General features: G+C 37.3%; 1 protein-coding gene across 3 annotated transcripts in view; it reads left to right on the top strand.

Annotated features, from left to right (window-relative positions):
* The window catches only part of UNC80 (unc-80 homolog, NALCN channel complex subunit), a 232,901-nt gene that overhangs the window by 213,869 nt on the left and 4,834 nt on the right, over positions 1–14,198 (top strand). For 2 of the 3 annotated variants that reach the window (XM_068543795.1, XM_068543796.1), the window contains 4 exons: positions 358–523; positions 1,891–2,070; positions 6,090–6,228; positions 8,691–8,747. In XM_068543795.1, the coding sequence (XP_068399896.1) occupies positions 358–523; positions 1,891–2,070; positions 6,090–6,228; positions 8,691–8,747 (542 nt within the window). The remainder of the gene's footprint in view (positions 1–357; positions 524–1,890; positions 2,071–6,089; positions 6,229–8,690; positions 8,748–14,198) is intronic. The other variant, XM_068543797.1, reaches the window with a different exon arrangement.

Here is a 14,198-nt window from a genome sequence, read left to right as displayed (position 1 = left end):
AACCCCCCAAGAAACAAAGATTGACCGGATAGAAGGATCTGAAGAATGGTCTCTTGTCTTCAGGGGCATGACTGAGATCTGATTTTAAATAAACATGGAAAAAATGAGATAGTTAAAGCATGTTTTTCCTCTGAGACCGTTAGTATTCATCTACTCTTTTATTCTTTTCATGCCTCGATTTCCGGGCGCTGTGATTCAAAACAACATATTGATTAAGCACTTCCTAAGCACTGTTCTAAGAACTTTGTATGCGTTACCTTATTTAATCTTCACCACCAACTATGAAATAGATAAAATAATTAGCTCATTTTACAGATGAGAAAATTGAGGACCTGAGAATCTATGCCTTCCTTTCAGCTTCTGGCCCAACCAGCAGAGAACCATGAAGAGCTTTCTGCCCGCCAACATATCGCTGACCAGCTGGAACGGCGTTTCATTCCACGCCCTCTGTGTAAGAGCTCCCTCATTGCTGAGTTCAACAGTGAACTAAAAATTCTAAAAGAGGCAGTTCACAGTGGATCAGGTAAGTATGCAAGGGGTATTTTCAATTTGTTTTACTCATGGAACTTACAACCTACAAAGAATGCCTCTTTTTCCAGGTCATTGCTCTTTTTGGAACCAAGTATGCATTAGCCATTTCGGTACAACTGGTAGATTTGACCCTGTGATCCTTGTCAACAACAAAACTAATCATGGGGGGTATCATAAGAGTTTAATTTTATTCCTTTTCTGACTATTTTATTTTCAATCTTTATTTCAGTAGTTCAGCTTTTTCCTGAATATTTAGCTGGGGAAAAAAAAAAAAAAACCAACCCATTTAAATTCTTACCTTCATTTCCGTTTTGAAAAGGAGAAGGGAACTCACATTCATTGAGCATCTGTTATATGATAATTTCATAGCTGTTATTTCATTTAATCCACACAAATACCTGCAAGATGCATAACTGAAAGTCTGCTTATAGAATGAAGAAACTGAGACTCAATAGAGGTTAAATAACTTACACACAAAGACAGTGACACCAGTGAGGGGACTTAAAACTGGGTCTGTATGATTGATGATAAAATTCACAAATTGGAGGGAGAGAGGGTTGACTAAAAACTTGCAGGCTAGTTTACATTATTCAAAGGATTTTCTTTGGGAATGCATTGTTTACTTTTATAATTATATTAATTGCAGGTCACTAAGGAAGGAAAATAAATCATTATCTGCCATTAGAGGGCAGTCATTACCCATAAGTAGAAGGCTATCATCCATGTGGCTTTTTTTTCTTTCTAAAACTTTTAGTGTTGTTCTCAATGTATTAAAGACCAAAAAACTGACAAATACAATCTTGGTGAAATCTACTCGGGGCCATTCAAATGTTCTGCTTTATAATAAAACAGTATGACATAGAACCAAGGGGGTGTTTTATAAATCGTAATCTCCAGAAAAGGAGAATAAGAACACAGTTTTAATGACGTATTCTAATTTTGATTGTAAGGTTCCTTTCAGACGATGTATTTATTACTTCTATATGCTTGTGTCAGGTAATGTACATTTCTCAGTGAAAACATGAATTTGCATTCTGCCAGCCTTGGAAAATAAAACTGAAAAACAAAGACAGAGGGAGCAACATCGAAACACTTTATATTGTTAGAGATATCATGCTCCCCCAAGAAAATTATTCAATTATAAGTATATCAGTGGCCAATTCTCTCTTTTTTTTTTTTTCTTCCCACCATTTTCAGTTCCATTTGCTACTTTGTCCTAAAGATCATCTATCTGGGACATACTATTTGAATGACCTTTCCTTAAAAAGATATAAGTTGTCTGGGAGGAGTTCGAAGCTAGCATTTGTTTTCTTTCAAGATCCTCACCATGGATTTTCTTTGCTCTCTCAACCCCGCTAGCCTACCAAGGGAAGACGTCCATCAGCACCGTGGGTACCTCCACCTCTGCTTACCGCCTGAGCCTGGCCACCATGTCGCGCTCCAACACAGGCACCGGCACCGTCTGGGAGCAGGACAGTGAGCCGTCCCAGCAGGCTTCACAGGACACCCTGAGTCGAACTGATGAGGAGGATGAGGAAAGTAGGTCACCCTGCAGAATCCGGGGCGGTGGGAAGTGGGAGGTCATGTGTGACACAGCTTGGCCATGTGCATGAGGGCTTGGGAAGGAATTCTACCCTCCTGACCTTTTTCAGTTCTGATCCTCTGGTCGTTTTTACAAAAAGGATTTAAAATGGAATTGTGACTGATCCCATGATTTCTGATGCCTGCTTTTCTATAAATTCCTTGATATCCTTGGTCGTTTGGTAGGAGTTCAGGCAAAAAGTAAATCTTTAGTGACCCCTAGGTTTTCTTTGAGCTTATGTATTCAACCTTTTCACTAACTCATTTAAATCGTGGTTAAGTAACTATTCCCCTTTCTCCTGGCCATCTTGCTTAGAAGGTCAATCAGCACTTACATGACCCAATTGGGCAAGGAAAAGTGAGCACTGCATATGCTTATGACTCAGAAAAGGCCAGCCAGCTATATTATCTAGAATGTAAAGCAGCAGACTGTCTCGAGGGCATACAGCCTAATTTGAGTTAAGAGTGTCCCTAGTAACTGAAGCAGCCAGGAGCTTCTAAAGATTTGGTGAAATGAGGGAAAATCCAGTTAAGAACACACTTCCATATATATGCATAATAGTTTTAAAAAGTAAAAGGTGAAAGGTTTCATAAATACCCCTGTCATTTAATGTTTTTTTAACTGTATTGATTATTTTCCAGTTGTGTTTCAAAGACACTCTGATATAACATTTAGAGCAAAGTGTACTGTCAATGCCTTATGAAAACAAAATCTAGATCTTCACTCAGAGCCCCTCTCTACCAAACAACAACAAAAAGCCGCACTCTGGGACTTCCCTGGTGGCACAGTGGTTAGGAATCTGCCTGCCAATGCAGGGGACACGGGTTCGAGCCGAGGTCAGGAAAAATCCCACATGCCATGGAGCAACTAAGCCCGTGTGCCACAACGACTGAGCCTGTGCTCTAGAGCCCATGAGGCACAACTACTGAGCCCACGTGCTGCAACTACTGAAGCCCGTGTGCCTAGAGCCCGTGCTCTGCAACAAGAGAAGCCACTGCAAGGAGAAGCCTGCACACTGCAACAAAGAGTAACCCCCACTCACCGCAACCAGAGAAAACCCGTGTGCAGCAACGAAGACCCAACGCAGCCAAAAATAAATAAATTAATTAATTTTTAAAAAAAGCCACACTCTGAACTAAATTAAATAGAATTGAGGTTAGAATTTTAATTAAGATGAATGAAAGTATTTTAATACCCTACTACAGCTGGATGTGTAGGAGAAGGAAAGAAATAACTGCTTTGTCAAAGCACGCATCAGTGGACTTCCCTGGTGGCGCAGTGGTTAAGAATCCGCCTGCCAGTGCAGGGGACACGGGTTCGAGCCCTGGTCCAGGAAGATCCCACCTGCCACGGAGCAACTAAGCCCGTGCGCCACAACTACTGAGCCTGTGCTCTAGAGCCCGCGAGCCACAACTACTGAGCCCGAGTGCCACAACTACTGAAGCCCACACGCCTAGAGCCTGTGCTCTGCAACAAGAGAAGCCACCCAATGAGAAGCCCGCGAATCGCAACAAAGAGTAGCCCCTGCTCGCCGCAACTTAGAGAAAAGCCCGCGCACAGCAACAAAGACCCAGGGCAGCCAAAAATAAAAATTAATTAATTAAAAAAAAATTTTTTAAAAAGCACACATCAGTAATATTTCCAGATTTAGTTTCAGGGTTAAGTAGATAACAAAGTGATAATCATACTGTTCTGCACCAGACCTACAGACATATTTGTTTTGAAATCATTGCTCATGGAAATAATCCTAAAATTATAATTAGGGAAATCATGAAAGACCTTGACCAAAAAAAAAAAAAACAAACAAAATGAGAGAGATAAGGATCAGCAGTTCGAATATTCAATATAAGTCCTAGTAATAGTCCAGAACTTAAAGTAATATCTATTTTTCTTGGTTGAAGTAGTCTCTCCCAGAAAATATTTTAAATATGGCAAATGATAACAACCTCTCTTTAGTAGAGCTAAATATATTTTGCAAGTAACCTTATGAATTAGAGGATGACCAAGCCAGTAGGAAGGAAGTAGAGAAGAAAAGTAGAGAAGACATAAACAGAGATAGCAATGACCAAAGGCCAACACTCATACACTTACAAGTATGCAAGTTTTTACTAATATCTCTGCTCTCAAACATCACAACCATCCAATGACAACAGGGTTGCTAACACACAATGTGGTGTGATTGTGATGTGGATGTGTATTAATTTATAAGGTGGGGTATGAAAGCTAGAGGGTTGACACCTTTGAATTAAACAATTTTTCCATTCAGTCATCAAACCTGTATTAAGACCTAGCAGGAACAAGATGAGGAATAAGAAAGTATGAGAAAGATATATTCTCTGCTCTCTAAAATCTTAGATATAGTCTTGTAGAGGAGATGACAGACATTTTTGATAAAGAACACTTAACAAAAGTGTAAATGAGGGACTTCCCTGGTGGTCCAGTGGTTAAGACTTCGCCTTCCAATGCAGGGGACACGGGTTCAATCTCTGGTCGGGGAGCTAAGATCCCACATGCCTCACAGACAAAAAAACCAAAACATAAAACAGAAGCAATATTGTAACAGATTCAATAAAGACTTTAAAAATGATCCACATCAAAAAAGTCTTTAAAAAAAAAAAAGAGTGAATGATACAACATTGTAAATCAACTGTACTTCAATAAAATAAATAAATTTTTAAAAAAAGAATGGAAGGCAGCACATGATTAATCACCAAACAAATATTGAAGGAGTAAGTGTTAAGTAATATATGAGTTTGGATAAGAGAGAAAAAAGTCCATGGAATTTCAGAAAGGTCTTAGTAGAAATAGCTCAATGCACCCTACCACATTTTTTTCATGTTTTTTAGGGCACGTTTGATTATTCTCTTCTCTGTGAACACATCTAAAAACAAAATACCATTCTATAACAAGAATCAACTTCAAGTCAGTTATATAGCAAATTAAAATTTTTAGCACTTTTCATATTCACCTCTTTGGTTTGAAATAAATTTCACTAGAAATATGACTTGGGATATTTTAAATAAATGATGTCAGACAACCTTACATGGTAGCATAAGTTCACCAAAATTCTATGTCAATCAAGATGTGTTTTCTGTTCAGTTACAAACAATATTTGCTCACTTAGAATGAGGTCTCCTTGTCACAAATATTGTGCTAAAGTTAATTTTCATATGGATTTGAATACGTTAATTTCAGCTTCTATGGAGAAAGCAAGACTGCTTCAAATATTAAATTTAGGTTAAAATAAGCACTTGTTTCTGAACTTTATAGGTTTTTAAATTTTTTTCCAAAAAAATACCTGAAATAGTCTTTTCCTCAGCAGTCTAAAAATCATGAAATGTACTGAATGTAGTGTTTGAATGTCAAAAATGCTTGATTTGTTCAATAACAAAGTCCCTTACTGAACTATTTCTGGAATGTTTAAAAATTATAGTCCAGCTTTTCTGAAATCTTTAATTTGCAGATGCCCCTTGATTTTTACAAATAACCTACTTGTAGAAATGGACAAGAAGTTTACATATATTTTATGAAGGCTATTTGAGGGTGGGAGACGTGTAGATGGGAAGAATTATCCTTCATCCCTTTGTGCAGATTAAAAACTAAGCCCCCAAAGGTCTTTTTTATTTTTCAAGATGGAGATACATTCATGAAGTTTTATTGAAGCTGTTTCCCTCACCCAAATGAAGTAACCAGTCACTTTAACTCAAAGTTCTGTTCGTATTCTCAAAATGACACTGTTCAGTAACCCTAGAGGCTCAGCTGTTAAAGTCTCTGGTTTTATAAAAATAGTGAAGATGTTTCTTAAGGCCCCAAAGGTCTTAGTTTTGAATCTGTACAAAGGGACGAATGATAATTTAGCTTTAGGTACTGCCCTAAGTTTGCATACAAGCCAAGGATGGAACCCAAGTACAAAGCTGGTCTGGGTTTTCTGGTCCACATCACAGTTTCCTAACACTCCCTTCTCTGGCCCTTTCAGATGACTCTGTCAGCATGCCCAGTGTGGTAAGTGAACAAGAAGCTTACCTCCTGAGTGCCATTGGAAGGAGGCGGTTCTCCAGCCACGTCTCCAGCATGTCTGCACCTCAGGCTGAGGTGGGCATGTTACCCAGCCAAAGGTAAAGAGCCACGGATATGTTATACTCTGCCTTTGGGGGCAAAGGTAGAAATTCTGAAAACTCACTCCTGTTATTCTAAAAAAGGACTAAAGAGAAGCAAACAATCAATGTTGTTAAGTAGACCATTCAAACAACTTTTCAACGAGGGTTGCACAGGCAACAACTTGTGGAGAGTTTTCTAAGCCAGGCCAGTAGAAGGGATCTCAATTTCTGATCCAAACATTGTTTCTCCTTAAAATTTTTCTATAAACAGATATATGGTCTTCTTTCAGATGACATTCTTGTATTTCAGCCATAACATCAGCTAAGCTAATGAGTACCTGGCAAGTGTATAGGACTAGCTTGATATATGTGGTAGTTTAGACTTCTGGTGTATCGTCAGTATTTAGTTGGAGGTAGTGATGCTTAACCAAGCAGAAGAAGACCTATGCCACTATGTGTGACGTTGGGCAGGTCATTTAACAGGAGCCCACAGTTCTCTCCTCTGTGAAATGAGAGGTTATCTAAAGTTGGTCTTTAAGGTAACTTCTCTACCTAGAGAGTTTTATGTTTCCACAGCTAAACTCTTTAAAACCTTTTCTTTGGTGTTCTCTGCCCTCTAAGAATATAGATTTAAAACTTTATATATATAGTTTACCATATATATGGTTATATAGGAAATGATCTGACATAAGAAATAAAACATTATCTATTTCAGAGGCAGTATTTTTACTTCAGAAACTGAATTCTTTCAAAGAATCAGTCTTATGTGTTTTTATCTAGTTTGTTGTTTATTCTTATTACCTATAGAGTCATTGTGGTATAACTTATACATGGAGAATAAGAACAATCAGGGCACATTCTAATGCTCAGATAAAATTAGTTTACATGCAGAAATAATTACCCTAGACCTATATCCTTTAGCAAATCATTCCTGAACTGTATAGATGAAATAAAATTTGTGAAATAAAGCCAAACTTTGGAGAATATTGAAAAAATAGGGGGAAATGATAAAAGATTAATAAATTGCATACTTAAAAAGAAAGCATTATTTATGTACTATTGAGTTATTACAAAAATTGGTAGTATATAAGGATTACTATCATTGTAAGAGATTGCTTTACCTACCATTTGGTAATTTATCTTTGAAAAGGAAGTCTTATAAATAAAATATATGAACAAAATCAGAGCCAAACTATAAAATATCCGAAAAAAGATGTAAAGTCATACAAGCAGTTAATACTGGTAAGTAGTGATTTATTTTTAGTTGCTAGAAATGTGCAAACTTCTATCAAGAATAAACAAAAACTATCTAGCAGTCTGTTTAAAAGTTTAAATTAGGGAATTTTAAGTAAAAAGTTTTTTGGTTATTTACCTAAAATAACTAGGCCATCAATTCCCTTTGTACATATCCATTAAGGAGTTATCTCATTTCTGGGGAGAAAATTTGTTCTATCATGGATATACTAGAAATCCAGGAAAATAATATAGTTAAACCCTCTGGGCTAGGGAAGGTAATGATGTCCCTGTGTGTTAGGGAAAGCCTCTTTCTGGGGGTGGTTGCTATTTTTACAGTATACAATTAGGTGAACAACAATTCTCTAGAGGCAGGCACTCCAGTTTTCTAAATTGTTTAATTCCATCCATTTTAACAACTATTTATTGAGTGCCTCGTGAGTACTTAGCTCAATGCTAGGCACTGAAGGAAAGGGAGAGAAAGTATAACACAGTTTCTGTTCACAAATTCCCAAATCAGTGTGATCCAAATTAATCAATAAACTATTTAATTATTCTTTCACCAACCTGACAGGTTTCTTCTTTTGACATTTACAATTCAGTCACTAGAGGATGGAGTAAGGACGTAAATTCGAGTTCCATGTGAATTTTCCAGGGTTATCTTCCTTCCATTTGTTTACTTGCATTTTCACTGCAAAATTAGCAGGTGAAGTCGGGTTCTTTCTTTGCTTTTCTTAATGGGATCAGTTCCAAGAGTTGGGTTGTGGCAGTTCATGGTAAGTGGTTTCTGTGTGATCATGTCATAACACACAAGAAAGAAGCAGGATCCTAATCAATGAAACATCTGTACATATGACAGGTGAAAAATCATAACCACCCAGCCAGATGGTTACCAAAGGAATGATAGTTTTGTCTTCTACAGATTTGTTCTGCAATGCGTTCCAGAGCTCCCGTGTCCATTCGGAGCTCGTTTTAAGTCCCAACTCTTGACCAATAAATAGATCACTCACTCCTCTGAGAGTCGTATCCACCCAAAGCCCCTCCTCCCGGTTGCCTTGAGTCCTAGGTCTTGACAAACCCAGCACAAGGTGAAATGGTTGACTGTCTCCTTTTCCTTCCTTGTTCTGTTAAATTTATTTATTTATTTTTGGTTCTTAGAAGCAGAAAAGTGCATGCTTTTTTTCTTTTTCTTTTATTTGTTTGCATTTTCTTTCCCTAAATGCTTCATCTCCCTACCCCTCCTGCAGTGAACCTAATGTCCTCGATGACTCCCAGGGCCTGGCCGCCGAGGGCAGCCTCTCTAGGTACAGTGTCAACGCTACCTGTGTATTGGTGTCTGTGCTGGGAAACGAGCTGTTCCCTGTCTCCTCTGTCTCTCTGTCTCCTCTCGCCCCATCTTGATATCGATTTCCATTCCTTGCCCTTTGTTGCTCATAAACACACGAGCCTGGAAGTCAAAGGTGTAGCCTCCTTTATTTTCAGCTTCAGAGCTCAATCAGAGATGGCCTAAAAAGTTAACTTAAAAAAAAAAAAAATTCCTGGAGTTCTCCTAGGGGCTTATCCCATGGACTGTCTCAGGAGTTTGATATGCAAAATGTTAAATTTATCCCACCTAATCATTTTCTCCCATGCTGATATTCCTTAAGAAACATTTTTTTCAGAAGCCTTTTAATACAACTCCCCATCATTAGGAAGCCTCAGTCCAGACAGGTCTTTCAGCTAATACCACGGATGATAAGAAAACAGTGATGCTATAATAAGAGTACCAATGTCAGTACGATTTATATAACTCCCTCTCTTTGATGCATGCAGCATGACAGGCTATTATAGTAGCTTGTTCAAACAACACTTACATAAAGAATGTTTGTCCCACCACGAAGATGACCACCAAATTTGCCATGAAATATCAGACACAAACATTTCTTGGTGAGAGAAGTCTTATGATGCAAACAGTATAATGGCTTAGCTATTGGCTTAACGCTTCAGAAAGGGGGACTGCACCTTTAACACTCAGTTAAACCACGGCAAACATTCCTAATCTTGTGCTGTTGATTCACACCTCTCAACTAATCCTCATTAGGGGTAATGCTTCTTGTTCATGCTAAGAGTGCCTTTGTTCCATCTCAAGATAAAATACTCCCTTTCAGGTTTGCATTATATAGTGAGTTGCACCCGTGTTTATTGCTTTATCACAAAGACGAGGAAATGTTGAGAGGCCGTTCCTGTGAAAGGTTGTCCTTTGTTTTCTTTGCATCTTGTTCAGATTTCACATTTTCTTCCACAATTGAAAATGGGAAATTTATTCCATCATCCGGTGTATCTTTTTTTTAACTGGCCCCATAATTCATGACATTCATTTGTGTTTGCGAGCCCCTGCCTGGACAGGTCAGTCTCTTATTGGTGGTAAATGTGGAAGTGCTGCAGAGTGCAGGCTTAGTTCCATTACCAAGAGCTTTGGGGACGAGGAAGAATGGAGCAGTCCTCAGGGAGGTTTCCCTTCATTGTTCACAGTGTTGGTAGAGCTCTGAACCAAGCCTAGCACCGTGACCACTGGTTTCAAAGCATTCATTTGTTTAATGCTTAATATTACATACGAGACAGGAGAACCTAGTTAGGAAGATGATTTCAATGTCGAGAGTAGAAAGTATTAAATCAGACTTCCATTTGGCTGACTTTGTCCCAGGCCTTTTCTAATTAGGCCAAATTCTATTCTTGCTGAGTAAAATGCTAGTCTGGGGTTGGTAAGAGAAGGCAGGAGTTTGAGTTGATTTTTATAAACTCTCCCAAGGACTTGGCCCTCTCTGGCAGGCTTAAGGGTTCAAATGACTGATCTGGAGTTGTCTAAACCAATCCAATCTGCTCTGGGTCCAGTGTTGATAGGAATAAACCCAAAGTTCTTGCTATCTGAGGGTGGTTCAGAGCCAAAGCTACAGGTTTTATCTACAGTTGAATTAGTCGCTCATGCGAGGACACTGATGACTGTTTTAGATCAACTGTTGTTGATCTGTTACTCCTGTAACTGGTGTGTTTTAGTTCTGGGTGTCAGTCACCTGGATTCATTTGTGGTCATTAAGAAACCAGAAAATGAGGCACTCACTTTGGATTCTAAATAATTCTGTAAATGCAGAGGCGTTCCAACAGGCGTAGCACGTCCACCTTTGCCATACACTGCAAATCATATCTCTTGAATTCCATCATGTCACCAAGTTCTCTTTGGAGGAGAGGAACTTTTGGCATTTACTAAGGGGTGGGTTTATAAAATAGGATATATACTTTTTATATTTGGTTTCCAAGCTTTCTTATTTTTGGCATGAAACTTCTTTATGCTGCAGACTCTTAAAATCCTAAAGAAGCAGTAAGACATTAACAATGTAAATTACATTTAACACATACCTGAGCACTCAGGACCTAAAAGACACCCAAAGTAATCCTAACGAAAACCTGACTCCAAAGCTTAAAGAATATCAGCAAGCAAGTATGCCTAACGGAAAGTAATAAATCCTGTTCCTCCTCCCAACCCCACATTTTGATAAACTTTCTAGGGATTTGATTTTGAAAGAGCACTTGTTTTAGGCAAAATGGGCAAGTTGGTCTGAGGGCTAAATGAGGAAGAGACCAGGATAACAGTATAACCTGATGAATAGGTGGAAACCAATAAAAATTTTGCAGACCTTTAGAAAATTTCTTCTAGGATTTTTCTTTAACCTGTGCTAACTGGTTTCTTATAAAGATTCATGGCAAGAAGTATAAGCCTATTAGAATCAGTATGCTGAGAAAACATTTTGTCTTTTGGAAATTAGTAAACTGCAATAATATTTCATGGAAGAATTTTCTTCTTTAAGAGTGTTGCTCTTAGAAGTACAGAAACTTCATTGTAGTTCTTCCCTCCCTGTACCCACCCCCAAGTACACACACCATGGACCATATTTTCTCTCCAGAAGAATATAGACATACAAAAAGTTATTCAAGCACTTAAGCCTAGAAGTTTATACTTGAGAGTTAAATTTTGTTTGGACACGTTAGAACATTTTGAAAGGCAGGAACTGACAACCAAATCTAGCTTAAAAATAAAAAAAGAGAGATTACAACGCTATTTGATTCTGTAAGGGTAATTTTAATTGCAGTGGAAAATAAGAATGTGGCTCAAGTTTGAACAAGATATACAGTCTGGGTGAAACAAAATAAAAATAACCTATCCATCTCATGATCATCCACATTTTCAAAGTATGCAAACTTGGCAAGTACTCCCAAATTACAAAGAAAAGATTAAAACAAACTTTTTATGTAGCTGAGAATTAATAGCTAAGAAAATGTGTGTTGTGATACCCAGAGAAGTGTACTTTGCCAATGCTAAATCAGTTCTTACAGGATAACTGAGATCCAGATTATTCCCCCTTTTTATCTGATTCCAGTCTCTAATCTCTAAATTCTGTGGCATTTAAAATACATTTTCTTGGATGTTGTGGAGGCTAAGTAAATTTTAAACAATAATCTTTTACTGGGAAAGGGAAGAGTAGGATTTTGTCTACTGTTTATGTCTCTGTCCTCTATAAATGCTTTATGGCTCCTTCAGTGCTGGCTTTATGCATTCCCATCACAAGGCAAGCACTCAGGGAAAATGGCTACGCTGTGTGCTTTGTACTCCCCCTATAGATTTCTCTAACCATATTAAAATTGAAACTAAAAGTACAGATAAAAGCAATGAAAATACAAATTCATTTTCTCTATACTAGTCTCACCCAGTGCTTCTACTTAAAATTTTTATTTATGAACTCTATTTCTAGATTGAAATACAGCTTTTTTGTACTTTGAGATGAGTGATATAAATTTTTGTTGTATTACTGAATGGCCCTTTGTTCCCCTATCCTTTAAGAAATACCATTAGTTACATACTCCATTAGGAGATACATACGTGTTTATACACTCCAATCCAAGTCTTCATGCTGAAAGAAGAGAAAAGAGGTCATTTGTGCCAGAATTGTCTTCTAACATTGTCTAAATTTCCCTAGCTTGTAAATTACTTCCTTGCATTTTGAGTAAGGTGTTTTTGGTTTTTGCAGAAAGTTGAGTCACATCAGTTCTGCCAAGACCCAAGTATATTTACTTCTGTAAAATCCAGATCGTTTGCCATAGTAATGTTGTTTAGTGACTCAAAAATACAAAGGATGATTTTAACTTCCATTTAGAAAGTTTTATTTGCTTTTATACTTATGGTTTTGCCTTTTTATTTGGCAAAACAGTGGAAATCAGCCATTCTCATTCCCAAGATTAAAATTTTTAGGGAATCAGTTTTCCCCAGAGAGATGCTTCAGGCAAACACCATGGTTTTCTGGTTGGTGTTATATTGCACACCTGATGGTCCACACATCACAAATCCTACACATGACGGAAATACTACATGACATGGGGAGAAGGTAAATTGAGACCACTTTTTATATGCAACTCTAATTTGATATAGACCCGAAATTACTTCTGCATAAATAACTTCAGTTATTAATTTCTCTGGCTGTTTATTATTAACATATCCTCTGCATGCAGTTAATCCAGACCTTGAGGTTCCGAATATAAACATGTTAGCATCACATTCTCAGGGAGAATATATACATATATATATATTAGCTGAGCTGTATTTCCAAGGACACATCCTATAATTTAATCATTTATATTTGCATTCCGTTGATGAAATATTATATCATTTACATAGAACAGCTAATTACTAAAGCTATAAACTTGATCCATTTCTTAGATGTAAGCCTCTCTATCCATAGAGAAAATTTTGATATTTTTGATCCTCCCTTGGAATAATCATGATGAAATTACCATTGTTTTGACATTTAACACTCCCTGAGTGACGTGTGTTTCTTTTCTTGCACCATTTTTTTTTCTCACAATCTCAGATTACTGAATAAAATGAGACAAGTGGACTGCCTCTATTTCATTTTCTCTGCCCAAATATTTTTAAGACATTTTATTACCTACTTCCTTCTAGTGGTCTAGAAGCAATAAATTCATTACAAGTGTAAAACAAGGAAGCATACTATGTTACGTCACTTTTCATGTTCAAATCATTTTACATCAACTAACTTCTTTTCTCTACCTTAATGGGAGGTAGGTGGTAAGTATTAACCTCCCTTTATGGCCAAGGGAACTGAAGTAACATTTAGATGTCAATGAAGAATCCATTCCAGTGAAAGCTTTGCTTGGTATTTGGGAGAAACTTGTTTCTACTTTTGTGCATATGGTAATTGAATACTCTTTCCAATTTAAGACACGTTAAAATGTGTAATTAATAAGGAGATGTCATTTCAAACATGCCAGCAACTTAGTCTGGATTGCTTATCAGAATTTATTGCACTGTTCCTTTGAGGTAATTTTCTGTCTTCATAGAAAGATCATCTATGGTACAAGGCCATATATGTATAAAAATAATGTACATTGATCTTTTGAACTTGATATTCAGGAGAACAAGAAAGTTTAAAAAACATCTGTTTTTAAAACTCTTTATGGAATTTTGTATTGTGTATCCCAAATGGTCTAATTACAATATGATTACGTCCTTATTTCAGAAAAACTATGATAAATTCCATTTGGGAATCATTGATTCTCTTCTAGTGGAAATATGAGTAAGACTTTTAAAAAATGACACATGTGACTGTGTCAACCATGTGATGATTAACTAGGTGTTAATACAACAGGGGAAACATCTGATTGTCCATCCTGCCACCTGCAGGGAGACTGTATTTAGGTAGCTCATT

This window comes from Eschrichtius robustus, chromosome 5 (genome assembly GCF_028021215.1).
Source record: "Eschrichtius robustus isolate mEscRob2 chromosome 5, mEscRob2.pri, whole genome shotgun sequence".
Taxonomy (NCBI): Eukaryota; Metazoa; Chordata; class Mammalia; order Artiodactyla; family Eschrichtiidae; genus Eschrichtius; species Eschrichtius robustus.
This window is presented reverse-complemented; position numbering and strand designations above follow the sequence as displayed.